Source organism: Pristis pectinata, chromosome 3 (genome assembly GCF_009764475.1).
Source record: "Pristis pectinata isolate sPriPec2 chromosome 3, sPriPec2.1.pri, whole genome shotgun sequence".
NCBI lineage: Eukaryota > Metazoa > Chordata > Chondrichthyes > Rhinopristiformes > Pristidae > Pristis > Pristis pectinata.
Genome location: NC_067407.1, coordinates 143,021,010 through 143,034,386, shown reverse-complemented (window position 1 = coordinate 143,034,386; position 13,377 = coordinate 143,021,010). Strand labels below are relative to the sequence as shown.

The window sequence follows — 13,377 nt, the reverse complement described above, 5'->3', positions numbered from 1 at the left end:
CTGTTTCAATGTGCATGTGACTAATAAATAGATATCTTAAATACCAGCCCCATTTACCAGCAGTACGTCCATAGCCTCTAATAAATCCAAAATGTTTAATGCTGACAATATAACCCTCGGTTACAGGCTGTGTGGGAAAGTCTCAAATGTACTCTACAATGAAGGGCTGGGGCATGGCAGCTCTGTCCTACCCTGCATACAAAATTGTTAGATTTCAGCAGAAAGGTAATTCTTAATTTTGTGACATTCACACAAACCTACCTGATCAGAGCAGAGCAACTATCTGAATTTTCTACCAGAAATACTCACAATTGAGCTGTCAACTTATTGAAACATGCAAGGTTATTTCAGGCCAACCATCCAACTCCTCCACAGAATTTATAACGGGGAAATTGAATCACAAAGGCCAAGAGTTCTTAATGTTGAAAACCGGACGACCCCTCCACACAGTTCTTCAGGAGGCTCACCTTAGTTGGGTAGATGGCACTGGAAGGAAAAGCTTCAAGGGAAGTCATGTCCGTATACTTGCGTTCGATGGTTTTCTTTGTGGCAGGACAATAGTGGACACTTCGGACAACTTTTGGACGTACCAATGAACCTACGAGACACCAACAGTAAATTACAAAATATAACAGGGGTTTACACAGGAACATTTGAAGCAAGGTCACCCATTTCACCATGGGGTTTAAACATTCACATTCCTTTAATACACTATCTCTCAGAAGCAAGCAAAGTGGCACAAAACATTCAACGAGCTTTCACCATCACTGTGGTGGTCATTGACCAGTACCCCGTGACATTATAAATCGTAACATCCCCCAGAACCCTTGGGACAACTGATTCCGTTCTCAGGATGTGGGCATCACTCAAGGCCACCATTTATTAACCATCCTCAACTGCCTTGTGTAGGGGTGGTAGTGAGAGAGTTCTGAACAGCTACAACCCTTATAACAAAGCTGTAACCACGATGCAAATGAGCAGGAGCTTCCAGGATTCAGATCCAAAAAAAAAATGGAGATATGTTCCCATCAGCGTGGGAAGCAGAACCTGGGAGGACAGGTAGTGGTGTTCCCAGGCACCTGCTGCCCCTTCCCTTCTTGGTGGTAGAGGTCATGGTTTTAGGTGGTGCTGTTGGAGCAGCCCAGGGGATTAACTGCAGTGCATTTTGTAGATGGTGGGATAGTGGTCAAGGTCATTAATGCTTAGGGTGGGGAGCTGATCAACAGGCTGCTTTGTCTTGAATGGTGTCAAGCTTCATTTATCCAACAATGTGGCAAGTATTTTCTTATGCATCTTGTTGATGACAGAAAGGTGGCATCAGGAGAGTCACCTGCCTCTGACCTGTTCTCGTAGCTACTATTTTTGAGGCTAACCAATTGAGATTCTCATCATCGGTGATCCCCTGAATGTTGAGGAAACCTTGGCAATGGTAAAACCACTGGTTGTTTTGCCATTTTTTGACTCATGCTGAATGTTGCTGCATACTGGCATCAGCTATTTCATTTGTTGAGGAGCTGCAAATTAAATTGTACATTGACGACTGCATCACAAACACTGGCTCTTCTGAACTAACGATGGAAAGGATTTATTGAAGCAGCTGAAGACAGTTGGGCCGAGGACACTACCTCGAGGAACTCCTGCAATGAGGGGGCAGAGACGACCACAACCATCTGTGCAAGGTACAATTCCAACCACTGGAATGTTTTCCCCTTTACCAGTGCTCTTAATACTAAATCCTATTAAATGTTGCCTTGACGTCAAGGGCAGACACTCTCACCTCACTTCTGGAATTCAGCTCTTTGGACCATGAACAAACCAAGGTTGTGAATGAGGTCTAAAGTCATGTGTCCCTGGCACTGGTAATTTATGTCCGTAGTGTACTGTGCTGCAGTTGCAAAAAGGTCATTTTCATGCCACTTCTACCCTGGTTACGTATGTCCATGACAATAAACTTGAATGGGTGAGCAGATTACAGGAGCGAGTAGCAGGACTTTATATTTTTACACATGGAGCCTAACGTTAGATTAATTCCTCAGTGGAAGCCACCAGTCCCACACTAAACCAAGCAGGAACACAATGACTTGATACTTTTTTTAAAATTAAAAAAATCCCAAAAGACTGGCAAACTGAAAGAAAGCTTTACCCACCAATATAAGTCCATGTCAACAGCAAAAAGCAACCATACAGAATACCCAACTTTCAGAATACTCCTCATGGTTGTCAAAATGTGCATAAAGAACAATCCAACTCAGTGGAACGAACTGGCAAGTGACGGAGTGCGAAAAGCCAAGATAAAATCATGGACACAAATGGACCAAAAAAAGCTATGCCTGTCAAAAGGAAATAAATATTATGCATCAGTTGTTCCATTGAGGAATTTTGTTCCAGTCAGTGTCATTAAGCAGGTTTTGCAAATGGTTTCCAAGTTGCCAATAGCCTTAGTAAACAAAAACAGGAAACTGATGAACAGAATCACTTTGTGCTGAACCTTTCACAGATCCATGCAGGTCAAATGCAACCCCAAGTCAAGCACCAATGTGGAAACCATTCACTTCTTTAATCAAACCTTGATCACCATGTGTAACATAGAAGAGACCCTATAAATGTCCCTCTCAAGTCAGGGTAGATTGCAAATCACAGAAGAGCTTCACCATGCAGGCTGTAGTCAGTGCACAGATATATCACATTTCACACCATGAGGCATTCAGACTTCGCATACATGCTTCCATCAAGAACAAGGACTCACATTTGATTACAATTCCCTCCACACAGACAATATTGCTGAGGAAACGCGAGGTCAAGGTTCTTGGGCTGACATGCTTGGACCCAAAGCTGCCTTCCAGACCAATGTAGAAGTCCTCAAACTGTTTGGCATACGTGGCATCAATGGAGGCAACAAAGTCCTTCAAGGCTCGCTGGAAGGCCAAGAGCTCTTCAAACGAGTTGTTCAGTAGCCTGTGAGAGGAGGATTTAACAGAAGTAGTTACTTTGCATATCACCATCTGAACTTGGAGAAGGAACACCAGTTCTTGTACAAAATATCTATTAAATGGCGCAGATGGTAGTCTCACACCATTTAACACCCTGCTTTTCCATTCTCATACCAAGCGATAACCTCACTTTTCCATATATTTCATCTGCAAAAAGCTCAATCCCCAGCACTGACTCAGTCAGCTTCCTGCTACACAAAAGATAACCAATCAAAAATTGTCCATTTACAAACTCTCCCCACCACCCTTCTGCACAAATTATCCTTTATCCACAAGGTCACAGCTGATTGTCAGAGGCATACAGCATAGAAACAGGCCCTTCAGCCCACCACGTCTATGCCAACCATCAAGTACTGATCTATATTGATCCCATTTACCAGTACTTGGTTCAAAGTCTACTATTCCTTGGCAATTCAAGTGCTCATTCAAATGCATCTTAAATGTTATCCTATCTACACCAGTCCCACAGGCAGTGCATTCCAGATTCCAACCACCCTCTGAAAATACCATTTTCCTGCCATATCCCCCTTATCCTTTCATATTCAGATATCCATCTCAATTTTGAAGATTGAGTGAACTGCCACAACCCACCCCATGGAAGAGAATTCCGAAGATTCACCACCCTTCAATTTCTCGTGTCAGTCCCAAATAATGTATCCCTCAATTGGAAGCTGTGACTCACTAGTTCTAGATTCCTCAGCTAATGGAAACATATTCCCCAAACCTACCCTGTCTCGCACTCCAAGAATCTTGTATGCTTCAATGAGATCATTCTTCATTCCTCTAAATTCTGCAGAATAGTGGCTAATGTACTCTCTCTCCCCTCATATGACAGACCCACCTGCCCAGGAACCAGACCAGTCAATCTTCACTGCATTCCATCTACAGCAAATATATTCATAATTGTACACAATACTGAGCATGGACTTACTTAAACCCAATCGAACTGTAGGGAGACACCTTTAATCTTGTACTCAGATCTTCTTAGACTAAGGGCCAATTTAACATCCGATTTCCCAAATGTCTCAGCTGGACCTATGAGCAAACCTTCAGTGACTTGCGTCCAAGGACACCCAGTCCCTTTGAATGTCAACATTTCCCAATCTTTCACCATTTTTTTAAAAAATGGCATTTTTGTTTTTCTCCTGGAGTGGATAACCTCATTCTTCTCCCCTCCATGAGCCTCCACCTGCCACTCTGTAGCCCACTAACTCTGTAAGAGAAGATATAGGAGCAGAATTAGGCCATTTGGCCCATCGAATCTGCTCCACCATTCAATCATGCTTGATTTTTTTCTTCAACCCCATTCTCTCCATAACCCTTAACCCCCTTACTAGTTAAGAACCCATCAATCCCTGCCTTAAATACACCCAATGACTTGGCCTCCACAGCCCCATGGCAACAAATTCCACAACTTCACCACATTCTGGCTGAAGAAATTCCTCCTCTCAGTTTTAAAGGGACACCCCTTTATTCTGAGGCTGTGCCCTCAGATCCTGGACTCTTACTGAAGGAAACATCCTCTCCACATCCACTCTATCCAGGCCTTTCAGTAACCAAACTCTGCTTATCCAAATCCCCTGAAACCAGTGTCCTCATCTGTTATGAGAAAGGTTCTTTTGGTATCTTAAAGATAAAGGTATCTGGACACAGTCTGTACTTTAAGAGGAGGATTTTATTCACAAAGACCAACCCGGGAACAGAATGTGAAAGAACAAATGCACTGTCGCACACTCACACTAGGATGACCGTGAAACGTGGGGGAGTTGCAACAGGGGTGAGGTGCACATGCTCACACACACAACGAACTAGTACAACGATCAGGGAACAAACAAATACGTTGTCTGGATCCCCTGAACTGGGACAAACAATGGCTCTATGCTACTGGGAAACTACTCAGGACGCTCCTAGACCCCTGTGGAAGTGCACCCTCTCACCTGTGGTCTCGACCCCAGCAGCAATCAGAAAAGACAAAGAGAGCCTACATGTACCATCTTTTATAGGACTGTAGCAGGGTGGAGCCCGCTCAGGTGAAACAAGCCAATGATTCACGGTCAAGAACAAAGGTGGGTTACGAGCCAATCCTCAGGTGTGCTCTTTAATGGGTGGGGCAGAGCCGGACCCTTGATTGACAGTGTAGCAGCTTCCGACTTGATAGGCAATGCTATCATCCAACCATGGGGGTCAGTAGTGTTGTCACTGTCATCTGACCCCTGGCCTTTCATACTACATCATCACAACTCACATTCCCAGAGATTCACGTCAGCAGTAAACTTAGAAGTGTTACTTTTGGTCCTCTCAGCCAAATCATTGATACAGATTGTGAATGTGGAGTCCAAACACTGATCCCTGCAGTGTCACGCTGGTTACAGCCTGCAAATCAAGGCTGCATGTATTCCTACTGTTACCTTTCTGTTAACCAATTCTCAATCCCCTCTGGTATAGTACCTGCCCCTTTCCACATGCACCAAATTCTGGTGTGGGTTATACAAACGCAACAGTTAGGAGCAAGAAAAGCCACTTTGCCCTTCAACTCGTTCCCTCATAACAGGTTCATGGTTGATCTGACATTTTCCACAGATCCACATTCCCAACTGAACCCAGTAACTTGTCACTCCCTTGCTTACCTGCCCATCTTAAAATGTCTCAAGGATTTTACATCCATGTGAGGGAGAGTTTCAAAGCCTCTCAGACCTGGTCAGGCCGCACTAGCATTGAACATAGAACAGTTAAGGCCCTTCAGCCCACAACGTTGTGCCGACCTTTACACCTCACCTAAGACTATCTAACCCCTTCCTCCCACATATCCCTCTATTTTAAATTCCTCCATATGCTTATCTAGTAATCTCTTGAATTTGACCAATGTACCTGCCTCCACCACCACCCCAGGCAGCGCATGCCATGGACAACCACGCTCTGGGTGAAAAACCTCCCTCTGACATCTCCCTTGAACTTCCTACCCATTACTTTAAAGCCATGCCTTCTTGTACTGAGCAGTGGTGCCCCGGGAAAGAGGTGCTGGCTGTCCACTCTATCTATTCCTCTTAATATTTTGTACACCTTTATCATGTCTCCTCTCATCCTCCTCTCCCTAGCTCCCTTAGTCTCTCCTCATAATGCATACGCTCTAAACCAGGCAGCATCCTAGTAAATCTCCTCTGCACCCTTTCCAACACTCCCCAATCCTTCCTGTAATGAGGCAACCAGAACTGGACACAGTACTAAGTGTGGTCTAACCAGAGTTTTATAGAGCTGCATTATTACCGTGCAGCTCTTAAACTCGATCCCTCAACTGCATGCAGAACTGTGCGCGGTTCTGGTCACCCCATTGCAGGAAGGGTGCAGAGGCTTTGGAGAGAGTGCAGAAGAGGTTCACCAGGATGCTGCCTGGATTACAGAACACGTGCTATAAGGAGAGGTTGAACAAACTTGGATTTTCTGCTCTGGAACGTCAGACGCGGAGGGGCAACCTGACAGAAGTTTATAAAATTATGACAAGATATCCTTATTAGTCACATGTACAGTGAAATCCATCTTTTGTGTAGTGTGTTCTGGAGGCAGCCTGCAAGTGTCACCACGCTTCCGGCGCCAACATAACATGCCCACAACTTCCTAACCCGTATGTCTTTGGAATGTGGGAGGAAACCGGAGCACCCGGAGGAAACCCACACAGACACGGGGAGAATGTACAAACACTCCTTACAGACAGCAATGGGAATTGACCCCGGGTCGCTGGCACTGTAATATCATTACGCTAACCACTACACTGCCGTGAGAGGCATAAATAGACAACCAGTATCTTTTGGCTGGGGTCAAAATGTCAAATACTAGAGGCCATGCATTTAAGGTGGGGGGGGTGGGGGGGGGGGGGGTGGGGTGGAGTTCAAAAGGAGATGTGCAAGGCAAGTGTTTTTTGTTGTTTTTCTTTTAAAAAGCACAGAGTGGTTGGACTGCCAGGACTGGGTGATGGAGGCAGATAGGACAGAGGCATTTAAAGAGTCTCTTAGAAAGGCACAGGAACACAATAGAGAAATGTGGACAATGTGCACGCAGAAGGGATTAGTTTAATTTGGTGTTGTTAGCTTAATTAGTTCAGCACAACATCACAGGCCAAAGGGCCCAGTTTTGTGCTGTACTGTTCTATGTTCTAAATTTCACTATCCGTCTTAAATGCAGACACCTTACTTTTAAGCAGCGACTCCCAGTTCCAGATTCTCAGCAGCAAACAGCCTCTCCACATCCACCCTGTCAGAATCTATGTTTTAATCAAGTCCCCTCATTTTTCTAAACTCCTGTGAAGACAGCTCATCATTAGCAAACCTGCCCATTCCAGTTATCGCTGTTACGACTATTTACATCTCTCCTTAAAAAAAGCCAATATGGTACACAGTATTCCAGACACTTGCAAGTGCAACAGGTTATCAAGGCAAATGCTTCATTGGTTGGCCTTCATTGCTAGAAGGATTGAATTTAAGAGCAGGGAGGTTATGCTGCAGCTGTGCAGGATACTGTGAGGCTGCACCTGGAGTACTGCGTGCAGTTCTGGTCTCCTCACTTGAGGAAGGATATACTGGCTTTGGAGGCGGTGCAGAGGAGGTTCACCAGGTTGATTCCAGAGATGAGGGGGTTAGCCTATGAGGAGAGATTGAGTCACCTGGGACTATACTCGCTGGGCTTCAGAAGAATGAGGGGATCTTATAGAAATATGTAAAATTATGAAAGATAGATAAGAGGCAAGAAAGTTGTTTCCACTGGTAGGTGAGACTAGAACTAGGGGACATAGCCTCAGGATTTGGGGGAGTAGATTTAGGACAGATGAGAAGAAACTCACCCCCCCCCCCCCCCCCCCCCAAGAGCAGTGAATCTGTGGAATTCTCTGCCCAGGAAAGCAGTAGAGGCTACCTCATTAAGACACAGTTAGATAGATTTTTGCATAATAGGGGATTTAAGGATTACAGGGAAATGGCAGGTAGGTGGATCTGAGTCCACGGCCAGATCAGCCATGATCTCACTGAATGGCGGAGCAGGCTCAACGGGCCAGATGGCCTCCTCCTGCTCCTATTTCTTATGTTCTGATGTGATCTAAGGCACCATAACTGAAACACATCTGCTTCACTTTTGTATTCAATTTCCTCAGCAACAAGCAATAATTGTTAACTTTACTAATTACTCACTGTACCTGCGTACTAGCCTTTTGTGAATCATGAACTAGGACATGCAGATCCCTCTGCATCACACACTCTGCAATCTCTTACATGATAATATTTATAGTTTTCCTGCCAAAATGGCCAATTTGACATCTCCCACATTATATTCCACTGGATTTCCCACTCACTTTATCCATGTCCCTTGGTAACCTCATATCCTTTTCACACATGGTTAATTAGAACATTGAAAAGTACAGCACATGAACAAGCCCTTCAGCCCATCACGTAAATTGATAGGAACTTATTAAATGGCCAAGCGACTCCTAATTCATATACTCTGTCATCATCAAATCTGATCCTTCACCCCAGTCATCGATAGCACAACCCCGTATTACAGAAGGGTTGTGTTCCAAGAAAATCATCTGTATCACAATTTTCCATCACACAAACCCCTGACAAAATTAGAGGTTTCTTTCACATTTTGTTGAATGTTCAGTTATCTTTTCCTCAAAGTCTGCAGAAGTTTTATTCTGCACCTCAAATTTTTTTTGGTATGGATTTGCCAATTCCACAAGTGCAGATTTCAGTTAAGTGGACTGCTGTAATGCAGGGGTACAGTGTATATAAATTGTAAAAGGTTGATGCCTTAGCACCGATCCCTGTGACACACCACTCGTTACATCTTTCCAAACAAGACTTGTTTATACTTTGTGTTCCCAGTTAATCTGCCATCTACAATAACCTTCGATGCTGCACCTTGTTAAATGCCTTCTGAAAATAAGTAGTGTGTGGTAGAATTTATTTGGGGGGGGGGGGGGGGGGAGGGAAGGGGGGTTTAAAAAGAGTTGATGGCAAGGCGAGAGCAGGTTACAGATCAAAAAGGTGGAGTAATACGATTACTGTGAACCAGGATAGGACTCAATAGGCTGAAATGGCCTCCCTCTATGTCATAAGGATACACAGAGATAAGGAAAGGTTTTCACATGATAAATATACCTTTGTGTGTAAGGGATGCACATTTTCCTTCACTGACTCCCAGCTTCTTTCCTCATTCCCACTCTCCCCCTCCCTCACCTGCCTATCACCCCTCTCAGCTTCTGAGATCATTCCCACTTTGACCCTCCCTCACCTGCCTTTCCTATTGCACAACACTAGATCTCAAGTAGCCTCTCCCCAACAATATATATTCTTCAATATATTGATCTGGAAATCCATCACATTATACATTTGTGAAATTCAGCCTCTACACAGCTAATGACAATTGACGGTATCAGTCCACGTTTGAAGTTTCACCTTCACTGCACCCACTTCATTCTTACCATCTCAGCATGCTTTGAGAGAACTCTACTGTGATTTGTTTTGTTAACCCTTCAATTCCAAGGAAGTTCTCTCTTGCTCACATACTTGTATGCTCTCACAATGTTCTTACAACCTTTGCCATTTTGCTCCTATCTAGATTCTTAATTTTTCAGACATCCTTTGATACCGACGGACCCTACAGAGAGGGATAAACACTGCCCAGTCCACCACAGGCTCGTCACTTCCTTCCATCCAGTCCAGCTTCACCGTGCGTTGCCTCAGGAAGGCTGACAGTGTCGTCAAGGACACCTGCCACCCTGGCCATTCTCTTTTCTCTCTACCTCTGGGAGAAGATTCAGGAGCTTGAAAGTATGGACAACCAGACTCAAGAATAGCTTATTCCCTGCTGCTATCAGACTTCTGAACCAATCACCTCTTTAAAGTCACCTTCCAGGTGGTGCTGCTACCTTAATTCTACCTCTCCTGTTATTGTCACCTGAGCATTTTTTCTTTTTGCACTACTATACTCTGCACTATTCCATTGTTGTGCACCAATCATTGTCTATATTACCTTGTAACCATTTATTCTGAGGTTTACACGAGTAAGGAATTTTGTGGCACCCTGGTGTATACAATATTAAACAAATCTGAATCTAAGGTACAAGGCCAGTGATTGAACAACGTAGCCTTAATTCAGTTTCCCAATTTATCAGCCAACCAGCCATGTAGTCTAACCTGATATCTAACATAACTTGTAAAGAGCAGTCTCTGTGGTCAAAGAAAGTTGACTGAGAGAGGATAAGATTCAGACAAGGTATTTACTGCATGCGGATACTTACTGGTGTGCTCTTTTCTCATTCTTTCGCCGCAGATCATTAATGTTGACAATCAGCCGGTACAAGTTTTGATTGATCATATCGCTCACTTTGCTCTGGTAAATCCCCTGATCTTGCTGCAAGAATATTTAAAAACTAATTACTTTTGCATCCATAAGCTCAGCTCCAGTTTAGAGAGCCAGAGAGACCGATGTCAGCCTTGTTAGGCACATATCCATCTCCTGCTCCAAGGCAACGACGATGTACACCCGGCCACGTTATTGACCAAGAGATGGGAAACACAATCTTCCAACTGTATCCACACTGCCCAATGCGATGCGAGTGGTGGGACCTGAGGGGAACACCAGGGACCCCCCGAACCGGCATCACCCGAGCCCGGGGTGACCCCCCCCTCCCGAACCGGCATCACCCGAGCCCGGGGAGACCCCCCCCCCCCGAACCGGCATCACCCGAGCCCGGGGAGACCCCCCCTCCCGAACCGGCATCACCCGAGCCCGGGGAGACCCCCCCCCCCGAACCGGCATCACACCCGAGCCCGGGGTGACCCCCCCGAACCGGCATCACCCGAGCCCTGGGGAGGGCATCACCCGAGCCCGGGGTGACCCCACCCCCCCGAACCGGCATCACCCGAGCCCGGGGTGACCCCCCCCAACCGGCTCACCGAAGCCCGGTGTGAACCCCCCCGAACCGGGCATCACCCGAGCCCGGGGTGACCCCCCCCGAACCGGGCATCACCCGAGCCCGGGTGACCGCCCCCCGAACCGGCATCACCCGAGCCCGGGTGACCCCCCCCCCCCGAACCGGCATCACCCGAGCCCGTGGTGACCCCCCCCCCCACCCGAACCGGCAATCACCCGAGCCCGGGGGATGACCCCCCCCCCCCCCCGAACCGGCATCACCCGAGCCCGGGGTGACCCCCCCCCGAACCGGCAATCACCCGAGCCCGGGGGTGACCCCCCCCCCGAACCGGCATCACCCGAGCCCGGGGTGACCCCCCCCCCCCGAACCGGCACATCACCCGAGCCCGGGGTGACCCCCCCCCCCCCGAACCGGCATCACCCGAGCCCGGGGTGACCCCCCCCCCCCCCCCCCCCGAACCGGCATCACCCGAGCCCGGGGTGACCCCCCCCCCGAACCGGCATCACCCGAGCCCGGGGAGACCCCCCCCCCCCCCCGAACCGGCATCACCCGAGCCCGGGGAGACCCCCCCGAACCGGCATCACCCGAGCCCGGGGGGACCCCCCCCCCGAACCGGCATCACCCGAGCCCGGGGTGACCCCCCCCCCGAACCGGCATCACCCGAGCCCGGGGTGACCCCCCCCCGAACCGGCATCACCCGAGCCCGGGGAGACCCCCCCCCCCCGAACCGGCATCACCCGAGCCCGGGGAGAGCCCCCCCCCGAACCCCGACCCCCGGGCCTCCAGCGGCGGGGCCCAGGGACCCCAGCCCCGGGCCCACAGCTCGGACACGGGGCGCCCCGGGCCCCCGGCCCCGGCGCCCACCTCATCGTCCAGGAAGTCGAGGTACTCCCGCTGCGCCTCCCTCAGCGCCGGCTCGTCCGCCATCCTCCTCCTTCCACCTTCAGCTTTTCGCGCCAAACGTCAGGTCACGTGGGGCCGGCGTCCGCCGCTCATTAACATATCTGGCGCGGAGCGCGCTGCACCAATCGCAGCGCCGCCCCGGGGAACGCCCACTGCCGACGTCGCTGCGCGTCACCTGCGGACCGCCAAAAGGCCGTTCAGCCCATCGAGGCTGCTGCCCCATTCCAGCATGGCTGATCTCGCTTTCCCTCTCAACCCCATTCCCCTGCCTCTCCCCCTAACCTCTGACACCCTGACCTTGACATCCTATCGGGATGTATCACGGCTTGGTACGGCAGCTGCTCTGCCCGGGACTGCGAGAAGCTGCAGAGAGTTGTGGACACAGCCCAGCGCATCACGGACACCAGCCTCCCCTCCTTGGACTCTGTCTTTACCTCTCACTGTCTCGGTGAAGCAACCGGCATAATCAAAGACCCCACCCACCCGGGTCATTCTCTCTTCTCTCCTCTTCCATCGGGCAGAAGATACAGGAGCCTGAGGGCACGTACCACCAGACTTAAGGACAGCTTCTACCCCACTGTGATAAGACTATTGAACGGTTCCCTTATACGATGAGATGGACTCTGACCTCACGATCTACCTTGTTGTGACCTTGCACCTTATTGCACTGCACTTTCTCTGTAGCTGTGACACTTTACTCTGTACTGTTACTGTTTTTACCTGCACTACATCAATGCACTCTGTACTAACTCAATGTAACTGCGCTGTGTAATGAATTGACCTGTACGATTAGTTTGCAAGACAAGTTTTTCACTGTACCTCAGTACAAGTGACAATAATAAACCAATATACCTTACTAATATTCCTTACTAATCAAGAACCTGTCAACCTCCAATTTAATGGTAAGCATGCTTTAAAATGAGCGCAGAGCGGGGACTCAGGACAGTGTGATCGCAGGACCGTTGCAGCAGGAGGAGGAGCAGGGGGCTTGGGAGAACGCTAATTGCTGTGGAGCTGAGGTGAGCGTGCTTTAAGAGGAGCGCAGAGTAGGGACTCAGGACAGTGTGATCACGGGACCGTCGGCATCGTGGCAACTGAATGGTTAAACTGTTGATTGGATGATTAGAGGGAGTGAGTACTTGAGATAATTGGCAGGGAAAAATATAAGAAGGGGTAACTGAAGAGGAGTAGCTCGTGTGTGAGTGGCTCAGGGTTGGAGTGGAGTTCTGAGGCTTTGATTTGAGAGGCTTTGGTGAGCAGAGGATGAGCTTGCTCCCAGTGAGATAAGGCTGGATAAGTTCCTTTAATTAATTTAATCAATTTAGGAATAGGAAATGAAGGCAGCAGTTGTGTGCTCCGAATGCAGTATGTGAGAAGTCAGGCACAGCACACTTATCCCTGATAAATACACCTGTAAAAGGTGCATCCAGCTGCAGCTCCTGACAAACTGAGTTTGGCCAGTGGAACTTTAGATCATTTGTGAGGCAGAAATAGACAAGGGCTTCAGGGAGATAGTCACCCCTAAAAGTCAGGAGGCAGTTAGCTGGGTGACTGTCAGGAAAG

General features: G+C 48.2%; 1 protein-coding gene across 1 annotated transcript in view; it reads right to left on the bottom strand.

Annotated features, from left to right (window-relative positions):
• Positions 1-11,885, bottom strand: part of mcm3 (minichromosome maintenance complex component 3) — a 62,925-nt gene extending 51,040 nt beyond the window's left edge. Inside the window, exons 1-4 of the mRNA XM_052012666.1 lie at positions 11,776-11,885; positions 10,276-10,388; positions 2,747-2,955; positions 468-598 (exon numbers count right to left, since the gene is read on the bottom strand). Coding sequence (XP_051868626.1) covers positions 468-598; positions 2,747-2,955; positions 10,276-10,388; positions 11,776-11,838 — 516 coding nt within the window. The 5' untranslated portion in view covers positions 11,839-11,885. The remainder of the gene's footprint in view (positions 1-467; positions 599-2,746; positions 2,956-10,275; positions 10,389-11,775) is intronic.
• Positions 11,886-13,377: the final 1,492 nt, after the last annotated feature.